The sequence below is a fragment of the Phalangium opilio genome, unplaced genomic scaffold (assembly GCF_054372755.1).
Source record: "Phalangium opilio isolate 3A_F unplaced genomic scaffold, DU_Popi_V2 ptg000209l_1, whole genome shotgun sequence".
Taxonomy (NCBI): domain Eukaryota; kingdom Metazoa; phylum Arthropoda; class Arachnida; order Opiliones; family Phalangiidae; genus Phalangium; species Phalangium opilio.
The window spans coordinates 6,099,683-6,127,292 of record NW_028324217.1 but is presented as its reverse complement, the minus strand read 5'-3'; the positions used below and the strand labels follow the sequence as shown (position 1 = coordinate 6,127,292).

Below are 27,610 nucleotides of genomic sequence, written 5' to 3'. Positions count from 1 at the left end.
CCACTAATGTTCAAGTGGTAGGGAAAAATTCGCGTTTGAACACTAGCGCCAGTACGCGAGTAAACCGTATAGGTTATCCGGAAACCTCCTTAAGATATCAAAGGCTCGTTGTTTCATACTTCCACTTCCGAATTGCAATTGTAGTTGTTACGTCCTTTCAGTAATTTCATTCTTTATTGATCATCTGAGAGAAAAAAATAAATAAAAGATTGTTATCTAGGGAAGTCTATGCGTTTTGTATAATTTAAAACTGAGCAGTCATAAGTTAAGTTTTGCCGTTTGTATCAAAATTGAGTCAATACAAGGGTAAAATTAAAGAATTCATGTTTTATTTTGCTATGGCTACATGAATTCATGTCTTATGATGCTATGGCTGCAGGAATTCATGGTTTATTTTGGGGGGGGGGGGGGGTGTTGGTTTTTTTCGCTATGGCTGCATTAAGTCATGGTTTTCTTTTTCGTTTCGAATGTAAACAATTAATAATAGCTATTAGTTCTTATATGGTTTTTAGGTAAGGCTCATTTGAAATACAGCGAGATGCCCCAGCATATAAATTACGGATTCTGAATTGCCAAGAAATTCAGTGAAGTTTATAGGCCTAGTCGCTTTTGAGAATCTTCAAACGTCGACGTATCGAGCATTTTCCCATACGGAAGTTGTACTGAATAATTCAAAATGGAGATTGCCAAACTGCCAATGATTTTGTTGCAACGTCAAGCCCTGACTAATTTCGCCTCGTCAGTTTGGGTTAAGGCAAATAAACACTCCTTACGATCTGCTCTGGATAAACTTAAGTTCGACCGCGCCTTTGTGGATATCTTTAACTTCGACCGCTACTCTCTGGAGGCCAAGCCATTGAACGACCAAGCAATTGTCGATCTAAAGCGCTCCAACATACCAACACTATTTAAAGAAATGACTATGATGATATTGACTGACGTGGGACAAGAAATAATTAAGTGGCTTAAAGAAATTAAAGACCACGTCGACGACACCACCTTGGAGCACCAAATCTCCAATTTGAGTTGGACGGTTGAAGGTCCTTTGAATCGACCCAAGATGGCAAGGTTACTACTAGAGAATGAAACTGACCTCGATTTGTCATTCAGTTTTAATATGGCATGCAATTACTGTTTGGAGGATAAAGTTAGGGAACTTTGGCCACGAATCAGAGAAGAACGGCAGCTAAGCGATTTCGATGCTGAAGATTTGATGGTAAAATACTGGATTTATAAACTGGACGAACACTTGCCGAACATACCAAATAACCATCTAGACCAAGGGTTAGATCTTACTAGAAGGTCTATTGATGTAAAATGTTTCCTTAGGGTTGTTTTTTGTAGTTATACTAGTATTGAAACAGTGAAATTTGTATTTAATAGTTTGAGTGATGAAAAAAAAATGGTGGCCTTGAATAGTTTGAAATCATTGTCTCCATACTATTATTTCCTCTGCGACGAATCGGTGTTTGGTTATGTGTTAAGTATATTCAATGTTACGGAAATGTGCGATGTCATATCTAGGTGCAATATTTCACCGTTAATGTCACATTTCAATTACTTTGCATGGCCAAATACCGAATTTCTAAAGGCATTTGACCAGCGCATAGGCAAGATGAAAGGCACAAAAACTGCAAATGGCAATGATTTGTTAAAGCTAGCTGATGGATCCTTGGGGTATTTCAGACGTTACAACCAAAAGATTACGTTCAGATATTATTGGAGCAGATTCTCAAAAAACGGGTTAAATAAAGCCATGAAAGAGAATCTTTCATTGTTGACTTTGGTCTTTTATGAACTGTGTCGTATCGAAGACGATGTATCCATTAAAATGGTAATTGACAGCATTGGACCCAAGGGTTACCCCAAGGACCTTCGTCATCGTTATGATATTGTCTACGCGTTGGCTAAATACGACTTGAATCTTTTGAAATATTACCTCACTCGTGCCCTTTACAGGAAGACTGTAGCCGAAAACATCATTAAGGAATCAGAGTCAGTGTATGATCTTCGCTTAGTTCCTTTTAAGGGTATCATTGCTGATATTTTGATTGAGGTTTTTCCGCATTGGAATCTCAATCGCATTAATTAGATTGTTAAACTTTTACAATCAGTATAAAATTACTTCAAATTTTGTGTTTTGCAAAGTATTTTCCCAAATTAAATGCACTTGGTTTTTGGTTTTCTAAACACGTTTTCATCGAATTTTGTTCTCAAGAATTTTCTTTCAAAAACTGTTCAGTTTTAAATAAGTAATTTTAATTAGAATCGCATGCAGTTGTTGTTAAATACTTACATAAAGACTTTTTAAGGATTAATTACACTGTTTTAGATTACTCTTATTTTCAAATATTTACCAATTTAATGTATACTTTTTGGTCACAAAAAACTAGTTCCCATCTAATTTCATACGCAAGTACTTCCGAATAGCAATCGCAGTTGTTACATCCTTTCAGTAATTTTTTTCTGTATTCTTTAAAGACGAAAAAATAAAAGATTGCAATCTTCGAAAGATGACGCGTTTTGTATCTTAAACTAAGTAGTCGTAACTTGAGTTTTGGCGTAAATATCGAAATGAATTGAGTCAAAACAAGGATTAATGGAAGAATTCGTGTTTTATGTTGCTATGGCTGCAGGAATTCGTATTTTTTTCATCGTGTTATTTTCGCCAAGACTGCCTTAATTTATGTTTTATTTTGTTATGTGTGTGCATTAATTCATGGGGTTTTCTCTTTTGTTTCGCATGTAATCAATTAGTAATTGCCTATAGTTCTTATATGGTTTTTAGGTAAGGCGCATTTGAAAAACAACGAGAAGCCCCAACGTATAAATTACGGATTCTGATTAGCCAAGAAATTCAGTGAAGATCCTGAAACGTCGTCGTATCCAGCATTTTCCCACACGAAAGTCTTACTGAATGATTAAAAATGGAGCTGGCCAAACTGCCAATGATTTCTTTGCAACGTCAAGCCCTGACTAATTTCGCCTCGTCAGTTTTGGTTAAGGCAATTAAACAATCCTTACGATCCCCTCTGGTGACCGAGCCCTTGAACGACCGAGCAATTGCCGAGCTAAAGCGTTCCAACATACCAAAATTTTTTAAAGAAATGACAATGATGATATTGACTGATGTAGGAGATGAAATAATTCAGTGGCTTCGCGAAATAATACACCAGGTCGACGACACCACCTTGGAGCACCAAGTCGCCAATTTGAGTTGGACCATTGAAGGCTCATTAAATCGACCCAAGATGGCCAGGTTGCTACTAGAGGATCAAAGTGACCTCGATTTGTCATTCAGTTTTAATATGGCATGCACTTACTGTTTGGAGGATAAAGTTAGGGAACTGTGGCCACGAATCAGAGAAGAACGGCAGTTAAACGATTTCGATGCTGAAGATTTGATGGTACAATACTGGTTTTATAAACTAGACGAACACTTGCTGAGCATACCAAATCACCTTCTAGACCAAAAGTTAGATCTTACTAGAAGGTCTATTGATGTAAAATGTTTCCTTAGGGTTGTTTTTAGTCACTATACTAGTATTGAAACGGTGAAATTTGTATTTAATAGTTTGAGTGATGAAAAAAAAAATGAGGTTTTGAATAGTTTCAAATCATCTTCTCGATACTGTTATTTCTTCTGCGACGAATCGGTGTTTGGTTATATGTTAAGTCAATTCAGTGTTATGGAATTGTGCGATGTCATATCTAGGCACGATATCCGTACGTTAATGACAGATTTCAATTACTTTGCATGGCCAAATACCGAGTTTCTAAAGGCATTTGACCAGTACATAGGCAAGATGAAAGGCACAAAATATACAAATGGCAATGATTTTTTAAAGCTAGCTGATGGATCCTTGGGGTATTTCAGACGTTACAACCAAAAGATTTCGTTCAGATATTATTGGAGCAGATTCTCAAAAAACGGGTTAAATAAAGCTATTAAAGATTCTCTTTCATTGTTGCCTTCCGTCTTTTACCAACTGTGTCGTAACGAAGACGATGTATCGATTAAAATGGTAATTGATAGCATCGGACCCAAGGGTTACCCCAAGGACCTTCGTCATCGTTATGATAATATCTACAATTTGGCTAAATACGACTTGAATCTTTTGAAATATTACCTCACTCGTGCCCTTTACAGGAAGACTGTAGCCGAAAACATCATTAAGGAATCGGAGTGTGATCGTTGCTTAGTTCCTTTTAAGGATATGATTACTGATATTTTGATTGAGGTTTTTCCGCATTGGAATCTCAATCGCATTAATTAGATTCTTAAACTGTTACAGTCAGTATAAAATTACTTCTAATTTTATGTTTTGCAAAGTATTTTCCCAAATTAATGCACTTTGGTTTTGGTTTTCTAAACACGTTTTCATCGAATTTTGTTCTCAAGACTTTTCTTCAAAAAACTACTCAGTTTTAAATAATTAATTTAGAATTTAGTTGTAGGCCTAGTTAGATACTTACGTAAAAATTGTTTAGTGACTAATTACACTGTGTTAAATTACTCTTATTCTCAAATATTTACCAATTTAATGTTTACTTTTTGGTCACAATAAACTAGTTTTCATCTGATTTCATACGCGAGAATTTAAATTATTTAGAGTACTTTAGAATTGCAATTGAAGTTGTTACATTCTTTCAATCATTTTATTCTGTATTCTTTAAAGACGAAAAAAATAAAAGATTGCAATCGTCGAAAGATGACGCGGTTTTATTTTAAACTAAGTAGGCCTAGTAATAAATTGAGTTTGACGTTAGTATCAAAATGAATTGAGTCAAAACTTAAGGATAAATGAAAGAATTCGTGTTTTATTTTGCTATGGCTACATGAATTCATGTTTTATTTTGTTATGTGTGTGCATTATTTCATGGGTTTTTTCTTTCTTTTTTGTTTCGCATGTAAACAGTTAGTAATTGCCTATAGTTCTTATATGGTTTTTAGGTAAGGCGCATTTGAAAGTGAGCTTGAAGCCCCAACGTATAAAATACGAATTCTGATAGCCAAGAAATTCAGTGAATATTATTACTCGCTATTGAGAATCTTCAAACGTCGACGTATCCAGCATTTTCCCATACGAACGTCGTACTGAATAATTCAAAATGGAGCTGGCCAAACTTACAATGATTTCGTTGCAACGTCAAGCCCTGACTAATTTTGCCTCGTCAGTTTTGGTTAAGGCAATTAAACAATCCTTACGATCCCCTCTGGTGACCGAGCCATTGAACGACCAAGCAGTTGCCGAGCTGAAGCGTTCCAACGTACCAACCGTTTTTAAAGAAATGACCATGATGATATTGACTGATATAGGAGATGAAATAATTAAGTGGCTTAACGAAATTAAAGACAACGTCAACGACACCACATTGGAGCACCAAGTCGCCAATTTGAGTTGGACCATTGAAGGCCCATTGAATCGACCCAAGATGGTCAGATTACTGCTAGAGAATCACACTTACCTCGATTTGTCATTCAGTTTTAAAGTGGCATGCGAATACTGTTTGGAGGATAAAATTAGGGAACTATGGCCACGAGTCAGAGAAGAACGGCTGTTAAACGATTTCGATGCTGAAGATTTGATGGTAAAATACTGGATTTATAAACTAGATGGACACTTGCAGGACATATCAGTTACCTTACTAGACCGTGTATTTAAAAGTGATGACGCGTCTATTGATGTCAAGTTTTTTCTTAGGATTATTTATAATTTTGGTAATGTAGATACAGTAAAATTTCTATTTAATAGTTTAAATGACGAAGAAAAAATTGAGGCCCTGAATATTTTCAAATCATTTCATGTAAAAGGTTATTTGTTCCGCGACGAATCGATTTATGCTTTTTTGTCCAGTCATTTCAATGTTACGGAAATGTGTGATGTAATATCTAGATACGATATTCTAACGTTATTCACGAAAATTCGTTACTTTACCTGGCCAAATACTTTGTTCGTAAAGGCATTTGACCAGCACGTATGCAAGATGAAAGGCACAATGGAAGCCACAAATGGCAATGATTTGTTAATGCTAGCTGAAGGATCATACGGGTTTGTCAGACGTTACAACAATATGATTTTGTTTAGATATTGTTGGACCAGATTCCCAAAGGAAGCTTTAAATGAAGCTATGCTACATCGTAGTTCAACGGGGTGGCGCGGAATCTTTGTTCAACTGAGTAGCAATAATGACGATGTATCAATTAAAATGGTAATTGATAGCATTGAACCCCGGGTTTACGCCCAATACTTGTTATCTTTTGATGGTACTTTCATTATCTCACGGTTGGCTAATTACGACGCCAATCTTTTGAAATTTTTCCTCGCTCAAACTGTTGTCAGTAAGAATTTAGCCGAAAGGCTCCTTAAGAAATCAAAGAAGGTTTTTTTCTTAAACCACTTTAAAAAAAACTATTGCTGATATTTTAATTCAGCTTTTTCCGCATTTGAATCTCAATTGCTTTGATTAGCTTCTTAAACTGTTAACGTTTTGTTTTGTTTTCAAAGTTTTTTTTTTTTTATTTTTTTCCAATTTACGGTTTATCTCACTTTATTTTTCTAAACATGTTAATTTTCATCGAATTTCGGTCTCAAGAATTGTCTTTCAAAAACTGCTAAGGTTTAAATATTAATTTAATATTGTATGCAGTTGTAGTTAAATCCTTATATAAAGACTGTTTAAGGATTAATTACACTTGGTTTGATTACTTTTATTGTCGGGTTTTTGGTAAAAGGTTTTTGGTAAAAGGTTTTTACCAATTTAATGAATCCCTTTTTTGTCACAACAAAGTTCCCAATTAATTTTTCTTATCCTACATACAAATCTACGCAATTTTAAATAAGTACTTTAGAGTTGCAATTGCGGTTGTTAGTTTGTTACATTCATTCAGTAATTTTAATCTGCATTTTTTAAAGAAAAAATAAAAGATTGTTATCTTCGAAAATCGAATCGTTTTATATTTTAAACTAAGTAGTCGTAACGTGAGTTTTGCCGTAAATATAGAAATGAATTGAGTCAGATATGAATGAATTCATGTTTTATTTTGCTATGGCTACATGAATTCATGGTGTTTTGCTTTTGCGTTTAAAAAATTCATATTAGCAAAAATAATGATATTTCGTATTGTAAAAAATTTCATTTTTTTTTTTTTGATATTAGCTTTTAACTCTTACACATTTTTTATGGTTTTTTGGTTAGGTGCCTTTCAACAATATCGAGGAGATTCAATGTATTTATGACGGATTTGGTGTAGCCTCAAAATTCAGTGAACATTACTCGCTTTTGAGAACTTTGAAGAGTCGATATATCCAGGATTAGTGCGTACGAATTAAGTTAATTTATTGAAATAGTTCACTTGTGTTGAAATTCGTATTGAATAACTCAAAATGGAGCTGGCAAAACTACCTATGATATCGTTACAACGTCAAGCCCTGACTAGTTTCGCCTCGTCAGTTTGGGTTAAGGCAAATGAACAATCCTTACGATCTGCTCTGGAAGAAATAAAATTAAACTACAATCACAACTCAATGAACGACCGAGCAATTGCCGAGCTGAATCGCTCCAACATACCAACACTGTTTAAAGAAATGACCATGATGATATTGACTGATGTAGGACGTGAAATAATTAAGTGGCTTACAGAAATTAAAGACGATGCCACCGACACTACCCTGGAACACCATCTCGCCAATTTGAGTTGGACGGTTGAAGGCCCATTGAATCGACCCAAGATGGCCAGGTTACTGCTAGAGAATGAAACTGACCTCGATTTGTCATTCAGTTTTTACATGGCATGCACGTACTGTTTGGAGGATAGAGTTAGAGAACTGTGGCCACGAGCCAGAGAAGAAGAGTTATTGGTTCTCTATGATCACCAGTTTATGGTACAATACTGGATTTATAAACTAGACGGACACTTACTAGACATAAATACGCTTGCAGAAAAAGCTGTGTTAGATCGTGATGGAACGTCTATCGATGTCAAGTTTTTCCTTAGGATTGTTTCTCGTTATTATAATATTGAAACAGTGAAGTTTCTATTTAATAGTTTAAGTGACGAAGATAAAATTGAGGCTTTGAATATTTTCAAATCATGGGTTGTAAACGGTACTTATTTCTTCTGCGAGGAATCGGTGTTTACTTATCTGTTGAGTCAATTAAATGTTATGGAAATGTGCGATGTCATATCTAGGTGCGATATTCTAACGTTATTTACGAATATTTCTTACTTTGCATGGCCAAATACTGAGTTTGTAAAGGCATTTAACCAGCATGTATGCAAGATGAAAGGCACAATGCCAGCTACAAATGGCACTGATTTGATAAAGCTGGCTGATGGAGCCTTTGAATTTGTCAGACGTTACAACTATAAGAATTTGTTCAGATATTGTTGGACCAGATTCCCAAATGAAGCGTTAAATAGAGCTATGCGCGCGCATTATCGTGATTTAACGAGGTTGCGCGAAATCTTTGTTCAACTGATTAGCAAAAATGACGATGTATCAATTAAAATGGTAATTGATAGCATTGAACCCCGGGGTTACGACTCATTTTTATTATCTTATGAAGGTCTGGAAATTATCGTGAAGTTGGCTAATTACGACCCGAATCTTTTGAAATTTTACCTCGCTCATACTGTTGTCAGTAAGAATTTAGCCAAACAACTCTTTAAGAAATCAAAGAACTCCTATGTCTTAGAACCCTATAAGAAAATCATTGCTGACATTTTAAATCAGCTTTTTTCATATCGAAATCTCAATTGATTTGATTAGGTTCTAAAACTGTGTAAAACATATTGAATCTTTTTTCCAATTTAATGCACTTTTGTTTTCTCGTCGTGTTTTCATCGAATATTGCGTCGAAGATTTTTCCTTCAAAAACTACTCAGTTTTAAATACTTAACTTTGCAGTCATATTTAAATGCTTATGTAAAGATGGTTTAGTGATTAATTAAAGTCTAATTTTCATGTTTTTTTATTTTTTTTTCAAGGCTTTTTCCAATTTAATATATCCTTTTTTATCACAACAAACTAATTTGCGCATTATTAAATATGTAATTTTATTAAAATCGTCATAACTCAAATTTGTATGCTTGAAATTAATATTTTAATAGCTCATTTTGAAGTTGGAAAGTTCCTATATCCATAAAACACGCTCCCAAGACTCTTACGGTAAAACTCAGAGAAGATACAATCATATTTAATTTTCGTATAGTTAAGCATCAAAGTTATTAAAATTTAATTCTCGTATCGAGATCACGTTCGACTAGATACCGAAATAGCGCTTGCTCAGAATTTTTTTATATATTATATTTTAAAGTTATTTTTTTTTAGATTTTTCTACATAGTCAAAATTGTATTATATATAAGCATTTTTAGTCCTATATCTTCATATAAAACACATTTTTTCCCCTATAAAATCCTATAATTCGCGGAAAAAATTAGTATTTTACCAGGGATAGATTTAATTTTGGAAGTAGAAATGGAGAACAGAGTAATTTGGGCGCGCGTTAAAGTTCACGACCCCCTTTCCCGGGAAGGAGGGGTATGAAAAAAGAGGTGGCTCATAGCGACAGAGGTAAAAAAGGAACTACGTATTTTTCGCCGTCCCCGTCAGCACCGTCATCAAAACGTAGTTTAAGTGAGCCAATAAGATAATTTAAACTTTTCTTTACGTGTTGGAGGGAGGGGCTTTATTCTGGGTGGTCTATGATTCGGACTGAAGTAAATACTAACCGTTCTCCATTCCTATTTCTAAAATTAAATCTATCCCTGATTTTACCTATAAGAAACTTATACCGCTCGGCTCCCTGCGGTATGTGTACAACAAAGACTTTAGAAATGGCTTCAAACAATAAGGACTTCTATAACGTCTTTGCTTCCACATTCCGGATGTTACGTTTTGACTCTAAACCAACTTAAGCCGTTCCCAGTTCGATATGGGTCTATTTACACTCTTTAATCTTTATCAAAAAGAGTTTCTATCCTTGTGTTTCTTTATATTACGTTTAGGAACCATTTCCCAACCATTTCTTTATAGATCTCTGACAGAATGAAAAGGGGGAGGGGAAGCTATCTATAACGAGGTTCAAATGTCCGAATCGCTTTGATATTTCCGGACCGCTTCTGCGTGACACTGACCACTCCTCCGACCATTTTGCTGCTCTTTTTATGACCTCTCCAGAATCCATATTCTTAGAAATAAGAGTTCTGTATTTCCCCAGTACAGTTATTAACCTGTAGACAATACTATTATAACTGACTATTCAATGCTTTTGTGTATTAAGCAAAGGCGGTGTTTTTTCCCCGATAAGGTGGTACCATCCATTTATTACTTTACGTGATGCTTTGTGAATTAATTAAAACATTAGGCAAGAGATACTGGAAGTTTCGATAAGATCATACGATGTTCAATGCTGCTTAACCTTTAGAAGGGGAATTATCTTTAATAATTCTTATCGTTATCGAAGTATTTTATAGAACAATTGAAGTGTTGTCACAGTTTTTAACAGGGTTGTTTAGGGGAAGAAAAACCAGGGAAGTTGGTTTAGAGATGAACCTTAGGGGAATTTGGGTTAGAGAAGAAAATCTCATAATTATTTTGCAAACGAAAAAAAAGGAAACCATTAAATACCAGGTCTTTTGCAAAAAATCTGGAAAAGCGGAATTCTTTGGCAAATATTTGGATGATAACCGGATAAATCTCAATTATTTTTGGGATAAATCCGGGAAAACTGCATTTTATGTGCATAAACCCCGGGAACATGCATTTATTTTGCGTAAACTTCGGGAAACTCGCATTTATTTTGCGTAAACTTCGGGAAACTCGCATTTATTTTGCATAAACCTCGGGAAACTCGCCTTTATTTTGAATAAACTTCGGGAAACTCGCCTTTATTTTGAATAAACTTCGGGAAACTCGCATTTATTTTGCATAAACCTCGGGAAACTCGGATTTATTTTGCACAAACCTCTGGAAACTCGCATTTATTTTGCATAAACCTGGGAAAATTGCAACTCTTTTGCATAAACCAGGGAAAATCGCAATTCTTTTGCATAAACCCTTTAAAATCGAAATTTTTTCGCATAAACCCGCCAAAATCGCAATTCTTTCGTATGAACCCGGCAAAATTACAATTATTTTGCACATACTGGACGTAATTACAATTCTTTTGCAAAAACCAGGAAATCGAAATTATTTTGCTAAACACCGGGAAGATTGCATTTCTTTTGTAAACACCTGGTCAATCATAATTTTTTTTGCAAAACCAGGTAAACTCGTAAATATTTAAAAAAAAAATCAAGTGAAGTCTCGGAATCATTCAGAAGGCCATTTGTCGCATTCCACTCCACATCGTAAATTCTCTAAGATTATTGAGCAATGAATCGTCAACATTTAAACCCAAACCAACCACTCCCCAATTAGATTAAAATCAAAATTGTAGATCAGAAAAAGCCCAAAATGATTGGAAATGATAAATGATTCGCCATAGAAAAACCACCTTATAATATTTTATAAAAACGAATACATAAGAAAACCCCATTTCGTTATAAGTAACATTTATAACAATAGGTAAAACACTTCCCATCGCCGTTATGCAATACTAATTTCAAGTGAGTAACAGCTATAGTTTCAAATTGTTTTTAACCCCATACTTAATGCTGTTAAGTCACTTATAAATCATTTATAATATTAATATTAATTTTTATATTTATCTCGTTATCTGAAAGAAGTCTCAATTTTAAAGTCATTTAAAATCCTTACTTAAATGCATTGCAAACGTTGCATGAATATTTCAAATGATCAATTCCAACCCCATTTTATCCATTAAGTCTAAATAGCTTTGAAATAATATAACCTGAGCGTTCTTTAAAAGGGAGAGTGAAAAGTGAAGTCGAGTGATTTTTTTAATCAATTCTTCTACTAATTAATTGTAAAACAAATGATTTTAAAATTAAAATTAGTTTGAGATTTCATGGATAATTTTAAATTTCAACCTCCGACCAATCGCGTAACGCCTTACCTTCTTATTAACAAAATTCCCATACCAATCTCCATTTCGAATTAAATTTTGCGCGAGATTTGACAAAAATTGCGCGCGGTGTCACAATATAGTGTGTGAAACGAGAATTTTGTTAACTAAGCCATAGATGGCATTGCGTTACACAATTGGTCAGAGGTACCAGAAGAAAGATAAGGGACTAAAAGTAAAGTGCACTAGCATTGGTAATAGATCCTGGCACTAGTGAAAAAATTTGAGGATTTTATGCCGCTTCCATCGCGCCTAGACTAGAGAGAAAAAAATTGGTCGAGTTCCAAAAACATTTCCTAACCCCTTCCCCTCAACCTAAAGTCGCGGAACACGGACGCGGGTGCTTGAATCTAGTTCGGCCGTCTACCGCCACGAGCGTCTCACGTTTTGGAGGGCAAATTCAGAAACCGCTACCAGTGGGCCAACCGTCGGTGTGTTATCAAGAATATTCACTTTCGCCAAGTGAAGAATTTGGTTACCTCGATACTTCTAGTCCCTTATCTTACTTCTGGAGGTACTAATTTGAAGTTATTCGTGAAATCTTAACCTAATTTGAATTTTAAAATTATTCGGTGTTTTTTCCTTGGTGTTTCACTGCGAAGATTGGTCTTAAGAATCAATAAAAAAATCACTTGTTTTTCATTTTCATCCTCCCTTTGAATAAGCCTTAATTTCAGGCTAAATTCATCCAATAATTGTACACGCCCATTTTATGGCTCATATTACTTAGCTAAACATGAATCCCGAACCGTTACTAAAAATTCCTCGCAGACTTTGTTGGGTATTGATTGTATTTGAAACTTTACCCTCTTAAGATAATATCAAAGCTGATACTAAAATCGTAAAAACTCCCCTTTTATTCTATACGTAAGTTACCTTGATAATTTCATTTGGTTATTATGGGCGGTTTCAAGGATTCGTGATAGTGTGGTAGAACCTTAGTAAGGTTTTAGTTTTGATATTTCATATCAGTCTCTATTGTTTAGCCATTTTGGTTGGTCGATAAAATTGGTTTTCTGTTCAATGCCTTTTTAGTTTTCATTCCTTAAGTATCTCGAAATGCTTTTAGAGGTTATTGCTTGTTTAGAGCTTTTAGTGTAATTTTGTAAATGCACCGAGCGCGTTTTATTTAACGTCTTCTAACTCGAATACGCGAGCCACTGTGTTTATTTCAAATTTTGTTCTATTTTATTTTTTCTTTAAAGTTTTGAAATTCATTTTGTTGGTGAAGAAATAACGGTAAGAAACTTACTGCTTAGTTTAAAATAAATTGTTAAGATTTTTTTAGCATAATCTAGGTAATACTTTCATTTCATAAGGGCACATGTGATACGTTTAAGTAATAAATACCAGGGATAGATATAATTTTAGTAGCAGGAATGGAGAATAGAGTAATCTGGGCGCGCGTCAATGTCCTCGACCTCCATCCCCGGGACGGAACGGGGGGAGGGTGTATGAAAGAATTCTTTCTACTTAAACTTCTCCTCCAGTTCGCGTTACATCTCATAGGTGGCGTAATGTAATTTATTTCCAAATTAAATTATTTTTGCCCTCCGACCGCATGGACGAACTAATACTGAAGGACGGATTATAGAGTGAGAAAGTTGTAAAATACTTGTTAAGTCGCCTTCTAGCGGCAGATGGTAGCAAACCGGATAATGGGGGGGGGCATATGGGGGAATCAACGTTTTAAAAATTACTGAAAAACTGGGAGAACGACATTAGCCACGTGACAAAACGTCAGTAATGATTGGGTTCAACCAGTTTCTTATTTTGGAAGCAGCTGAGTTTAGAGCTAACAACGTCTTGTGTTGCCTAGATGGCGCTAGCTTTTCCGGGATTTGATTTAGTATTTTTCATAGCCCTCAGAAAAACCATCCATTTTGGGGGTTGAAAAAAGGAAGTTTTGTAGCTTAGTATGGGACTCTTATACGTCCTTCAGACCGAGAATTAAACCCCGGATCTCTTGGCGCGAGCTAAATAAGCCTAAGACGGAGGCCACACCCTTGTGCGTTGTTTTCCCTACAAGTGATTAACGGAATGGTCTATTTCGTACCTTACTAAAGTTTTAAGAAATAAAATATGATCATTTAAGTATGTCTTTAAGAGTTCGGTAGTGATATTCCAAGTTGATAACGTATACTTAAGGGGGATTCAACCCGTGTATCTCGTTTTAAGCCTTAATCACAACGGAGCACGCGTCGCCCCAATTTTTATCTGATAACCTAAACCACGTAACTTTTTAATCTAACCCGTGCAAGACATACGTGCTTAAGACATTCAAGATTCAGTACCTGTTTAGGCATGAGAGAGGACGGCCTAAGATCGAAGACATTAAGATAATGGATTTTTTATTGTCTGTTTAAGAATGGACCTTACAGGCAAAAGTAGTTTAAGACCGAAGTAATCAAATATTATCCTTCATGGAACACCCTGTATAAATAAAAATCTTACTAGTAATACCAGAAGTAAGATAAGGGACTAGAAGTCAAGTGCTCTAGCATTGGTAGTAGATCCTGGCACTAGTGAACAAATTTGAGAGGATTTTATGCCGCGTTCATCGCGTCTACACTAGAGAGAAAAATTGGTCCAGTTCCAAAAATATTTCCTACCCCCTTCCCCTCAACTTAAAGCCGCGGAACACGGACGCGGGTGCCTAAATCTAGTTCGGCCGTCTACCGCCGCGAGCCTCTCACGTTTCGGAGGGAAAATTCATAAACCGCTACCAGAGGGCCAACCGTTGGTGTCTTATCAAGAATATTCACTTTCGCCAAGTGAAGAATTTGGTTACCTCAGTACTTCTAGTCCCTTATGTTACTTTGCTGATCAATAAATCTTGGTAACTTCGGGTTGATATGCTTAGTAGTTTCCTGGGTAGCTTCCGTTTTCTGCAAACGTTTGGAGGATCGTGTTAATATTTATAAATGAGATATTTAGAAGGCCAGGATGTGTTTGAAACTTTTTTAATATTTATAAATAGGCTCTTTGTTATTTTTGCTGCGTAGAAATCTAAGGAGATCTCTCAGAGAAAGTATCTTTAATAAATTGTTTATCGTCTGTACTTTGTATCGTTCATTGCGTGGAACGGATTTAGACTGGCTTTATCTTTTCCAGTTAAAAGGATAGGGGTAGATTGTTTTTGGAAAATAACAAAAATGGTTGGCAAAATGTTATAGAAGATTATCGACTGAAAGTCGCTGGTAGAACCCTCTGTGCTTACCACCCTTTTTTGAATTTAGAGATATGAAATTACCGTAATTTTTTAACGGTAATTTACACCGGGTAAGTTACCGATAAATTACCGTTCTGACGGTAATTTATAATAATAGGGACTTGGCAGTACTACGTCATGCAACGTCAGGCTACCTTCCACTAGTGCTAAAAAACATACCAGGTGGAGGGGCTTATATAGCTTTCATTCTGTTAAAAAACATACCATAATGGCGCTGGGGGCGGAGTTAAGCCCGAATTGCCAAGTCCCTATTGTGTTTTCACGCGTATTAACCCACATTGAATAGTCTGCTACCACGAACTTTCTCGTGCCGTCATACCCTCCTACTTCTTACCATTATTTTGGCGGCCATGATGATGGAAGCCGTCAGCTCAGGCCGTACAATTTAGACTACCAATATTGACGCCACGTCCCCGTAGCTCCTCCCCTCTTAGTACCACCACTCTATCGCGAGTACTTTATACCTAGTTTAGGTGCTTTAAACAGCACGAACTAATGGAAAATTAAGGAATAACTGCAGACTCCAACGTATTTGCCTACTGTTATCTCAATTAAACACATGTTTAATGGTCTTAGTACGAACCAATGAAATCGCAGTTGGGAAAGACGTCAGAATTATTAGGTGAAACGGATAGTAGTCAAGCAAAAGTAACCCACACAGAAATTAACATCTGAGATATGGAGGTGCACAATGATTATTATTATCTGCTTAATAATATAATTAATAATTCCTGCTTAACCATAATAGAAAAAAAATTCAGTATCTTCTGTTGTACGACTAGCACTTCCAAACGAAAGCAAAATACCTGGCGATCTTGGAAAATATCTTCACAAACAACAGAAGATAGTATTATTGGAAATCGTATCGGGGGAAAAGATTCAAAATAACTCGATCAGTTCGATCAGCGGGCGCATTGAATTAATAATACAACCTTATTTAGAAGCTTCCCTGGCTTCTTACATTCTTTAAATATACTCAGATATACTATATTGTAGTTATCAATCAGAAATTCAGGGGTTATTTCCTTGCAGAGGGACAAAAACCCCGCCTTTTGAGTCTTAGATAACATCATAAGTGGTTAATACAGTCTCTCTAAGTTCCCAAAACGTTTTCGTAGTGTTGTTGTGTTTCGAGCCGCCGTTAGAAAGAACTTGTCGCGAGCAGATTGCGTTAAGATTGAGATTTAGAAAAGTGTTATCAGAAAATCATACAGCTAAGAGGAATCATTGTGCTCGCATATCCTTTTCTATGTTTATTTCTATGCGGTCAAGTATGCACGTCAAAGTTGCAGCAGAATGTACAGGGCCGGATTAAAGGGGGCCGAGGGGGAACTGGCCCCCGGGCGCAAGCCTTTTTGGGGGTGCATTGAGTTAAACTATGCCCCCTTAGCGACATTTGCTGTTCAGTTTTTTCCGACTTAAAGGGAGGGTGAAGTAGAAAATCAAGTGATTTTTTTATCGATTCTTCTACTAATTACAAGACCAGTCTGCATAGTCAAACATTCAGGAAATACTTCCGAATGATTTTAAAATTCAAATTAGGTTCAGATTTTAAGGATAAATTTAAAGAAGGTCCTCCGACCAATTTCATTCAACACGGAACGTGCCACGAGAATTTTGTTAACAAAAAGGCAGGGCGTTACGCGATTGGTCGGCAGTCCTTGTTTAAAATTATCCTTAAAATCTGAACCAAATTTGAATTTTAAAATAATTCGGAAGTATTTCCTGAATTTTTCACTATGCAGACTGGTCTTATAATTAGTAGAAGAATCGATAAAAAATCACTTGATTTTCTACTTCACCCTCCCTTTAAAGGGGCGCACACTAGCTCGGCCCCGGGTGCAAAATTGCTTAATCCGGCCCTGACAATGTAGTTTAAAGAGCTTTATAACCTCATAGATCTAGAATTCTAATAGATAGTGTACAGACAAGTGTTGCCAGTCATTTATGCGTGCAATCAGAACTAAGATAAGGGACTTACTTCTGGGGCAATTCAATCGCTATCTACAACAGAGTGAAAAGCTTGTAGAATTCTGTTCCAAACCTGCAGGAGATGCTCTCGCAAAGCTCGCTTTGATTAAGAAACACTCCTGTAAGCCAAGTTTCTGGGCGACAAAGTTTGAAGGAATACGATACCTGTCGGAGGTTCTACCTTATAGGTGCGGACTTGGACCTCCCTTGTCCGCCGGAGGTGACTTGACCCGCACACCCCTTCCGTCACCTCCCAAGTAAACCTCATTTCATTTCCCTGCTTATACACATACTGAAACCTGACTTATTGCATCCTTGCCGCGGACCCTTAAGGGACCCAATTTGCATTTTAACCTTAATAAAGAATAACCAGGGATAGATTTAATTTTAGAAGTAGAAATGGAGAACGGTTAGTATTTACTCCAGTCCGACTCATAGACCACCCACTATAGAGCCCCTCCCTTAAAACACGTAACGAAAAGTTTAAATTATCTTATTGGCTGACTTAAACTACGTTTTGACGACGTTGCTATCGGGGACGCCGAAAAATACGTAGTTCCTTTTTATCTCTGTCGCTATGACCCGCCTCTTCTTTCGTACCTCCTCTCCTTTAATTCAAGCAGAAAGGCCCAATATACATTCCAAGTATATATTACTGATAATGATTAGTTCCCAAACTCACTGTGGTTTATTCTTTTTTACTCGTAGTTTCTGATTCTGCAAATAACGACGAGGGGGCGTTGCAATCTAATTTAATCTGATCGGGAGTGGATAGACCCTGTAAGTACATTTGAGTTTCATGATACTTTCTTTACAGAGCTTTCAGTTGGGTTGGGAACTTGGGGTGAGTGGTACGTCACACCGTCCTAAGTTTTACCACGCACGGTTCTTTCAGCCATATTGGTGGTGGCATACAGATTTTCCCGGTATTCAACAAAAATTATTGGTCGAATCTTAGCTCCTCCCCCAACCGAAAGCTCTCTATAGTATTGACATTTAGAATTTCTGGATGGTAGCGGTTAAGAATGTCCACCATCTTGCCATAGATCATAGCTTCAAATAATGGAGGTATAAACTCGATCAAACACGTCACGTCATTTTGCTTACGAGGTAATGTAAGAGCTGCTGATTGGCTGATATATTTTGTAGAAGAGAAGGGGAGGGGCCAATTTCTCCATCCGTTGAACGGTTCTTCGTATGAAACTTACGAGCAATGTTGGTGAACATTCCTAAGTACTACTATCCTAGTTTTTCTCGAGCGCATTTGAAATGAAACGTGAACTCCATGAGACTCCCGTTCCCAATCCAATATTTTTAATTGGTGTGCAGGGAATCTGTGTAATTAGCGGCGCCCCTCGATTTGCAGTAGCAATAAGATCGGGTTATTTGAAATTGATAACTTAGATAGGATTATTAACATATGACAAGACTAAAAAGCTTTTTTTAATCAATATGTGATCGGTGAAAACTTGTTTTGAAGACTTGGGATAGCGTTGCACTTAAATATTAACTGGAGGAACAATTTTGCCATGCTGGTTACAACGCTAAAAAGGACACTTAAATGCTGCCGGGGGAAAAAGCAGATATTTAAGGCGTTAATAGACCATTTCGGAAATTACATACAGAGAAAGCAATACACAGAGGCGAGGGCACCATTGGGGTTTTCTCCCTTCCGCCAAGAAGCATCGCTAAAGGCAGTGCATATTGGTGTAGTGAACTTGGACTCCATCTGGCGTTGCTTCTTCATGCGAGGGAGAAAACCCCAAAGGTGGTCTCGCCTCTGTGTGCTGTTTTCTTTGTATGTAATTTCTGAAATGGTCTATAGATAGGCTTATTTAAAAATTGGTCTGAAAATGTCGTGGTACAGTTTTTGGGCAACACTCAGGCCATGCGTGTCGCGAAGTGAGAATATTTTTTAACCAATTTAGTTCGCCGTGGTTTTCCCGCTTGGGGGCGCTTATATTACCGTAAAATAAACAAAGTTCAACCCCGTGACCCTGTCGATTGCTTAAGTATTTGGGCCAAGGTTGTGGATTGTAAGTATACGTTTTTATTACTCTTACTGAATTATTTTAACTGAAATAATTTATTTTGTTGTCATCAATATAATCTAACCGAAAGATTCAATAAAATGTGAATAGCCCCAAAACCATTTACGTTAATTTTAGGATGAAACTTATCTCTATCATAAAAATTTTATGACTGACCCCTAAAATATCAACGATAATTTAAGGAAGACCCCTGTCAGAACGGTAATATAAGCGCCATCTCGTACACATATATGGTGAAAATTTTTCCTTAACAAACTGGATATTTCCCCACATAAAATTTGACATGCATGGGCCTAGTTCATTTCGGAGGCTCCGCTCTGGCTCTTTTACACCATATTTTTTATTAACTCTTGATGGTAGATTAAGTCGTACGTATAACTTAGCGTTATGATTCATGCCTTTTCTAAATTATTTCCACTTGAAGTTTAAGGCCAGAAGGGTATAAGAGAAGTATTATATACTTCTGGTGTAACTTAGCGTTATGCTTCGTGTTTTTCCGTAATTATTTCCAGTAGTAGTTTAAACGCTAATACAAAATGCCCACGTTGTAAACCTAGCTGCAATATAGGTCTTGCTTATATTGTTATTATACAAAAATTCCCGTCTGTTTTCCCGGAACATCTAGCTCTAGCGTTTCGTCATCCTACACGCGATGCAACGGCGTTTAATATCATTTTTTATATATGTATCATAAGTTCATGTTCCATAAGTTTGTCACTGGCTACAAACTGGAGCTTGTCATGAAGTGATTGAAGTAGGCCATAGATTCAGGGTAAAGCAACGCCGACGCCTGGTGAGGCGCTGTCAAAGGCTTAGTAAGTTCAGACTAAATAGGACCTAGATGGAAGTCCTGCAAAATTAACCACCACCGAGTGTAGGACTTCAATTGTCGCTTCCGTCGTTCTCCCTCGAACTAGCTTGAGCTGTTAGCCTCTAGCATTACGAAGCATGGAACATATCTTATGAACTTATGATGTATATAAACTCGCGTTTTAGGCTTCGAAAGTTGAGTGCCTAGATAGCATCCATGGTAACGTCGGGAAGTACGAATTCCACCATGTTACGATGGTGCTTGCTTAATTATAGATGTTTTGAGGCTAATATGTTGTATGTGCAGTTTTGTAAAGAGAGAAAACTGTACGTTGATCCCACCACACTTTTTATAAACACCATATATAAAAATGCCATGATTTGCATTGCGTTTTTATGGTAATACCAGGGATAGATTCAATTTTAGAAGTAGGAATGGAGAACAGAGTACTGTGGGCGCGCGTCAAAGTCCCGGACCCCCTTCCACGGGACCGGGGGGGGCGTGTGAAAGAAGAGGCGGGTCATAGCGACAGAGGTAAAAAGGAATTGCATATTTTTCGCCGTCCCCGTCAGCAACGTCATCAAAACGTAGTTTACGTGAGCCAATAAGATAATTTAAACTTTTCGTTACGTGTTGGAGGGAGGGGCTCTATACTGGGCTATCAGCCAGTCGTTTGTCATTCAATCAATCAGTCGGTTTGTTATTAGAGAGTTTAAGCATCCCCTATACGCGTACGTGTAGCCACCTTTGACAATGCATTGGTCTAATGCACTGTGGAAGGTAGCTACACGTACGCGTTTAGGGGATGCTTAAACTCTCTATTCATTCAATCAGTCAGTTTGTCATTCAATCTGTCCGTCTGGAAGTCAGGACACTGACTTACATAAATACAGATTTACCCTTACCTAATAATAATTACAAAAACAAACATACTTAATACCGTTAATTTTTAATTAAATGAGATATTTTCAACCCAAAAAATATAATTAAAAACTTAGCAATATTTTATCGATGTGATATGTAGTTACGACGTTTTCTTTCCCATATCAGGCAATTGTACGGTATATAGTTATATGGTAGCAGCTGTCGCGATCTCATCTAGCGGTATACCTTATAACTTAGGTAAGGTAAATCACGAGATGACATAGGAATTAGGCTCTTGCACGAGGCCACTCGAAATTGTTCAAACGCGCGCGGTGCAACCATGCCACATGCCGTTTTTATAAAATTCATATCTCGCAAACAAAAACAAATTAACCGAAAGTGTCAAATCTATATCTATATAAATCAAGTCCTTATTGCTTGACTGACTGATAATCAACGCCCAGTCCAAACCGCTTGCCCTATAGGAGGCTGAAAATTTGCAGGAACGTTACTCTTAAGTAGTAGGCACGTACTAAGAAATATTTTTCCAATCCGCCACCATCTTAAAAAATGGCGCCCAGAAATGTAAAAAATCTTCTCTAAGCAACAAAGTCCTCGCGTTTCAACCGATTTCACAAATATTTAGTACACTGGGTTCCTTTAACCTATAGACGGGCTGAATGGTCTTTCGGGTTCGATTTGTTGCCATCTTTTTAAATGGCGGCCAAAAACTTAAAAACCCCTTCTTTACGTAATAATGTCCACGTGAAAAGTAATAAAAAATGTCCGGACGGGCTGACGGGCAACGCCGAGTGCCTTCGCTCCTAGGGTGCTACAAAAATATTAGTCATCAGTAAAATCTACCCATTCTTTATATCATTTTGATGGAAGTTCTTATTACACGCGAGCGACGCCGAGGGCAACAGCTAGTTTAAATCTAAAAGTAAAGGCGTTTGATAATTTCAGGTCAGTTTACTTCTAAGCATTTCTGATAAGGAATTCTTGAATCTTGGATACTCTCGAAGCGTAATTCGAATATTTTTATAACCCAACCACTCATTTTCAATAAAGCACATATTGCCTTTTTTTTGGAGGAATGTTTGCGGAACTTGGAATTTGGTTTTAATATCATCTACCATAGTTTCAGTTGCATTAAGTCTGGATGTAACATAGTGGGTGTGTTTACAAGTTTATGTTGCTTTCAAGGTTTTAAAAGGCTTATAATATTTCTAGTAATTTTGTGTTACAGCTGGATTTAGTAAAACTACAGCATGTCTAACAGCAATACATTCCTTCATATGCATATTCCATAGAAACTAAATCATTGCAGATGGTTTTTACTTTTTCAAGTTTCATTTTGTAATTAAAGTGACTTATATCATAAGGGGATAATAGAAGGATGACACTCTGTACCCTCTTAAAATTCTTTAGTTATGTAACATGATTCTTCCCAGGCTCATGCACCCTTTTCATTTGCTTTCCTTCTAAACAAACTTAAGATGGGCATCGCACCGTGCAGGGGTGAATTCTTTAACTGTTTGGTGTTTACTAGAGATGACCCGATACCGGTGCTAACATGAACCGATACCGATATTTACTCACTATGATCCAAAACCCGATACTTCAACCGATACCGATATTTTTAGTAGTAAAGTGTCATTTACATATGCATTAAAAATACTAGAAAATAATTGTAGAATAGTTTCATGAATTATACTACTATCGTGCGCCCACATTACTCTGTTCTCCATTCCTGCTTCTAAAATTACATCTATCCCTGGTCAGGCATATCAGAAACACCCTGTACATAAATTTCTGTTAAACTTTGCGACACGATTTCAATTGGATTTAGCTATAATCGAAAATACTTCATTAAATCAAGATTAAAGTTTCAAAAAACATTTTTCTCTATCCATAATGGTTTTAAAACGAAAATTTTAAAAACTTTCAATGAAACTTAATGAATTATCTTATAATAATAATAAAACAAAGAATACCGCACTACAATTTTCTATATCTAAGTCAAATCTGGGTTTGGTTTCCATAGTAACACTTGAAGCGAGATAAACTAACTGAAAATCATTTTTAGGCCTAAAACACTATCGAAACTTTACAAGATAATTTTTTATTCTAACCGGTTTCGTGTTTGAAATAGCTTTTATATTATGGGAAAATACGTTGAAATACTTTCAAATAGTCCCCCCGCTTTTCCTTGACGAAGTATCCGAAAAAAACACGTCCCTAATGTATCTAGTTACATTTATTGACTGACGTCGATTTCCTCTTAATATGCGCATAATTTAATCGTTTCTCCTGCCCCTCGAAGTTGAACATGTTCCGGGAAAGCGTGTTACATAGCAAAGGAGAAAGTTTAAAATCAGGCCTGTACGGGTACTCGAGTTCGACTTACTCGGGACTCGGAACAAGGAGAATGTATGACAGGGGAGACTCGGAGTCAAGCAAAATTCACGTAGCCCCCCGTTCCTAAAACGGTACTGTGCCGTACCCCGGTTACCATGGTTACCGCTACCCCCTGAAGGCAAGAGAGCGTACATTCTCGCGCATGCGTTCAAGCCTCCTTGTTCTAGCCTCATGAGCTTGATTATAATAAGTCCTGACTGACAGACAGATTGACTGATAATCAACGCCCAGCCCAAACCGCTTGCCCTAGACGGCTGAAAATTTGCAGGAACATTACTAGTAGTAGTAGGCGCGTACTAAGAAAGATTTTTCCAATCCGCCGCCATCTTAATAAATGGGGCCCAGAAATGTAAAAAAATCTTCTCCATGCAACAAAGTCCGCGCGTTTCAACCGATTTTACAAATATTTAGTACACTGGTTTCCTTTAACCTATAGACGGGATGAATGGTCTTTTGGGTTCGATTTGTTGCCATCTTTTTAAATGGCGGCCAGAAATTTAGAACGGCCCCTTCTTTATGGAATAATGTCCGCGTGAAAAGTAATAACAAATGTCCCGACGGGCTGACGGGCAACGCCGAGTGCTACAAAAATATTAGTCATCAGTAAAGGTAATATCTACCCATTCTTTATATCATTTTCATGGAAGTTCTTATTACATGCGAACGACGCCGCGGGTAACCGCTAGTTATATATAAATGAACATTATATCAATCAGTTCGAGATCAAAGTAAGGAAGAAAGGTTAAGCCTGTTTAATTTCACAAAAAAAAATCTAAAACAGGCTCCAAAATTGACCACTTCTAGACATTATCCTTTCCATTAATAAAAACTCGGGAAGTATTTTGAGTTTTCAACCTATTTAGAAAGCCAGCGGCGGCGCCATGTATCGCGAGAAAAATACCTTGAAAATGACGATAACTTTGTCCATAAATATCCCCAGGTTCCGAAAATTCGATATTTTAATAATAAGAATTGAAGCTATTATTACGACAATGATTAAGTAGATAAATGGATATAAAGGCAAGGGAGTGAGTGGGAAAAGGAGACAAGAGTTACCGTGAATTTGAATTTAAACTCAGTTTTATATTTGAGGAAGGACAATTCGTTCTAAAAATTGTTCTAAATTTATAATAATTTAACCAAAAATTCAAAGATAAAACCAAATGTGCATGAGAGGGAAAGTATGACAATGGCCATAGATCCTGTGTTAAAAACGCGGACATCAAAGTTTCGCCAATAACTATTTAGTTTACTAGTGACTGATGGACTTGCAAACTCGCGACTGAAAGTAGTTCAGACATTTATGCCCCTTGGTTTAACCATAGCCCACTCGATCACGCGCATCACGACGCAAGCTGCTCGCGCTATAGCTAAGTTACCGAGATATGTTTTAAACGTATCTAGTTTTATGTGCTCTTCTATTGCTTCGATAACCTTACTTAAATCCATATTGTACCTTCAAATATCTTTTAAAACATTACCAGCTACTCTGTCCTGACTACAAACACAAATCGAGGAAGTTCTAGCATACACAATAGCAGACGACGGTAACCGTGAATTAACACAAGACCTATTTTAAGGGAGTGAACAGGCCCAGTATAGCTACGCCACTAAAACGGTCAACTACGGCGAAACTGATGACTCGCGACTTTTGGCCATTTTCATACCCAAAAAGTGTACTTTGTTCACAGTTCCCAACCTTTGGATGCTGGTTTATTTTGAGTGTTCTATGGGCGATTATTAGTCAAAAATGAAACGTCTAAGACATTTTTACCACAAGGGTTACCCTTAACAAGTTATTATTGCAGTGTTTTACGGATGATCCCTTAAATTTAAGTGAGGAATTAAAGACAATCAATGCCAAGTTTCTTGAAGGCTCATCTTTATAACACGTCAGTTACTTTTATAAAGAATGCCTGAGCTTCACAAATATACTTTCTACCCATACTTATAGAGAGTCTAATAGGCTTATGAAAATCATTAGTAATATCATAAGTTTATAAGATAGGTTCCATAACATAAGTATGATATTCCCTATACTTCGTAATGCTAGAGACTTACTGAGATCTAGCTCGAGAACGACACAAGAATTTACTACACACGGTTTGCAGTCCATCCTCCTACTTAGTCTGTACTAAGCCTTTGACAGCGCCTCACCAGGCCTCGCTTAACCTATAATCTATGACCTACGTTACTTCATGACAAGAACCAGTTTGTAACCAGTGACAAACTTATAAATGGAACATATCTTATGAACTTTTGGTAATATTACTGTATGGTATGCAAGGGATCAATTAGCGGTAATTTAGGGACGGTAAATTACTTACTAACATCTCTAATACTGCCGTACGCGTTCACGTTTAAAGAATCCATTCTATTAGAGAGTTTAAGCATCCCCTATACGCGTACGTGTAGCCACCTTTGACAATGCATCGGTCTAATGCACTGTGGAAGGTAGCTACACGTACGCGTTTAGGGGATGCTTAAACTCTCTATTCACCCAATCTGCCAATTTCTCAACTCAATAAATGCATATCCTCAAATCTCACTCGTCGATATTGTAACTCTAAAATTAATATATTACTTGGGTTCAACCCCTTTCATTGAAGTAGAAGTATTTTCTACTGTGTATGATTTAACCTCGCAGGTTATGCGAATTTTCCCACGCCACGAACTCTCAATAGAATTCAATATAGCAATTTACGTCACCCCACCCCCCCTCAACACTCCATACTTACTTCAGCGATACTGAAGTTTATGAAAGAATGAGGTTAAAATTGGTGGATATATTGGAACTTGTAGGGTCCATACAGGAACTTCCCATTTTGATTGATTTGGCTCCTCTATTGTCGTTTATTACAGTCCCTATCTTCTATTCAAGTTTTCTGAGAGGGGGTAATCACTAGACCAAGGATTCACAATGCCCCTCCCTATCGTAGAAAGTTATCTCTGAGAAAATTGTGTAATATATCAGAGGTGGAATATATATATTCCTAAGAATGAAACGATAATTCCGTAGTATCGCTGTATAATCCAGAAGAAAGAATGTATAATCCAGAGTAATAAATGTATAATTCCGAATAATTTATGCATAATCCCGAAGAAAGAATGTATAATCCAGAAGAAAGAATGTATAATCCCGAAGAAAGAATGTATAATCCAGAAGGAAGAATTTATAATTCAGAAGGAAGAATTTATAATTCAGAAGGAAGAATTTATAATCCCGAAGAAAGAATTTATAATCCCGAAGAAAGAATGTATAATCCAGAAGAAAGAATGTATAATCCAGAAGAAAGAATGTATAATCCAGAAGAAAATACGTATAATCCAGAAGGAAGAATGTATAATTCCGAAGAATGAATGTATAATTCCGAAGAATGAATGTATAATTCCGAATAATTTATGCATAATCCGAAGAATGAATGTATAATTCCGAATAATTTATGCATAATCCCGAAGAATGAATGTATAATCCAGAATAATTAATGTATAATCCCGAAGAAAGAATGTATAATCCCGAAGAAAGAATGTATAATCCAGAAGAAAGAATGTATAATCCAGAAGAAAATACGTATAATCCAGAAGAAAGAATGTATAATCCAGAAGGAAGAATGTATAATTCCGAAGAATGAATGTATAATTCCGAATAATTTATGCATAATCCCGAAGAAAGAATGTATAATCCAGAGTAATAAATGCGTAATTCCCGAAGAATGGATACGTAATCCCTAAGAATGGTTGTTTAAATCCGAAAAGAAATTCTATAATCCAAAGTAAATTTGTTTAAATCCGAGCACTAAATGTGTGAAACTTTCGCGCAAAATACTTTAATCTAGAACAAAATTGAGTTATGTGATAATTTGCACATTTCTAATTGTTGTAGCTATCATTCATTGATCGATCCATTCTGATCCATCTTTTTTTAGGACTATATTTCTAAATATTTTAAATGAGCACTGAACAGAAAACTTCCGTGTTGAGTTTTAAATTAAATAAAACCTTTTAAGAACTACATGAAGTAGCAGTGCTCATTTTAAATTTAGAAAAAAACACGTGGAACAGAATTTTAATATTTATGATAAGATCACTTACGAGATGATCTCGGACTGACCGCGAAGCAAATGGAACACAAAATATTTCAGAGCTTCCTAGAGCAGAGTTGTTAGCCCCTTGGGCGAAATAAGTTGGTTTTTACTTATAGCAAGAAAAAGGCAATAATCAATACG

The 27,610-nt window shown here is 36.5% G+C and overlaps 2 protein-coding genes across 2 annotated transcripts in view; both read left to right on the top strand.

Moving 5' to 3' along the window:
* LOC149618684 (uncharacterized) overlaps positions 1-27,610 on the top strand; it is a 49,115-nt gene that overhangs the window by 6,609 nt on the left and 14,896 nt on the right. Inside the window, exon 3 of the mRNA XM_089855756.1 lies at positions 17,946-18,017. The gene's annotated coding sequence lies outside the window, so the exon portion shown is untranslated. The remainder of the gene's footprint in view (positions 1-17,945; positions 18,018-27,610) is intronic.
* Positions 4,924-27,610, top strand: part of LOC149618679 (uncharacterized) — a 123,909-nt gene continuing 101,222 nt past the window's right edge. Inside the window, exon 1 of the mRNA XM_089855196.1 lies at positions 4,924-5,592. Coding sequence (XP_089711322.1) covers positions 5,113-5,592 — 480 coding nt within the window. The 5' untranslated portion in view covers positions 4,924-5,112. The remainder of the gene's footprint in view (positions 5,593-27,610) is intronic.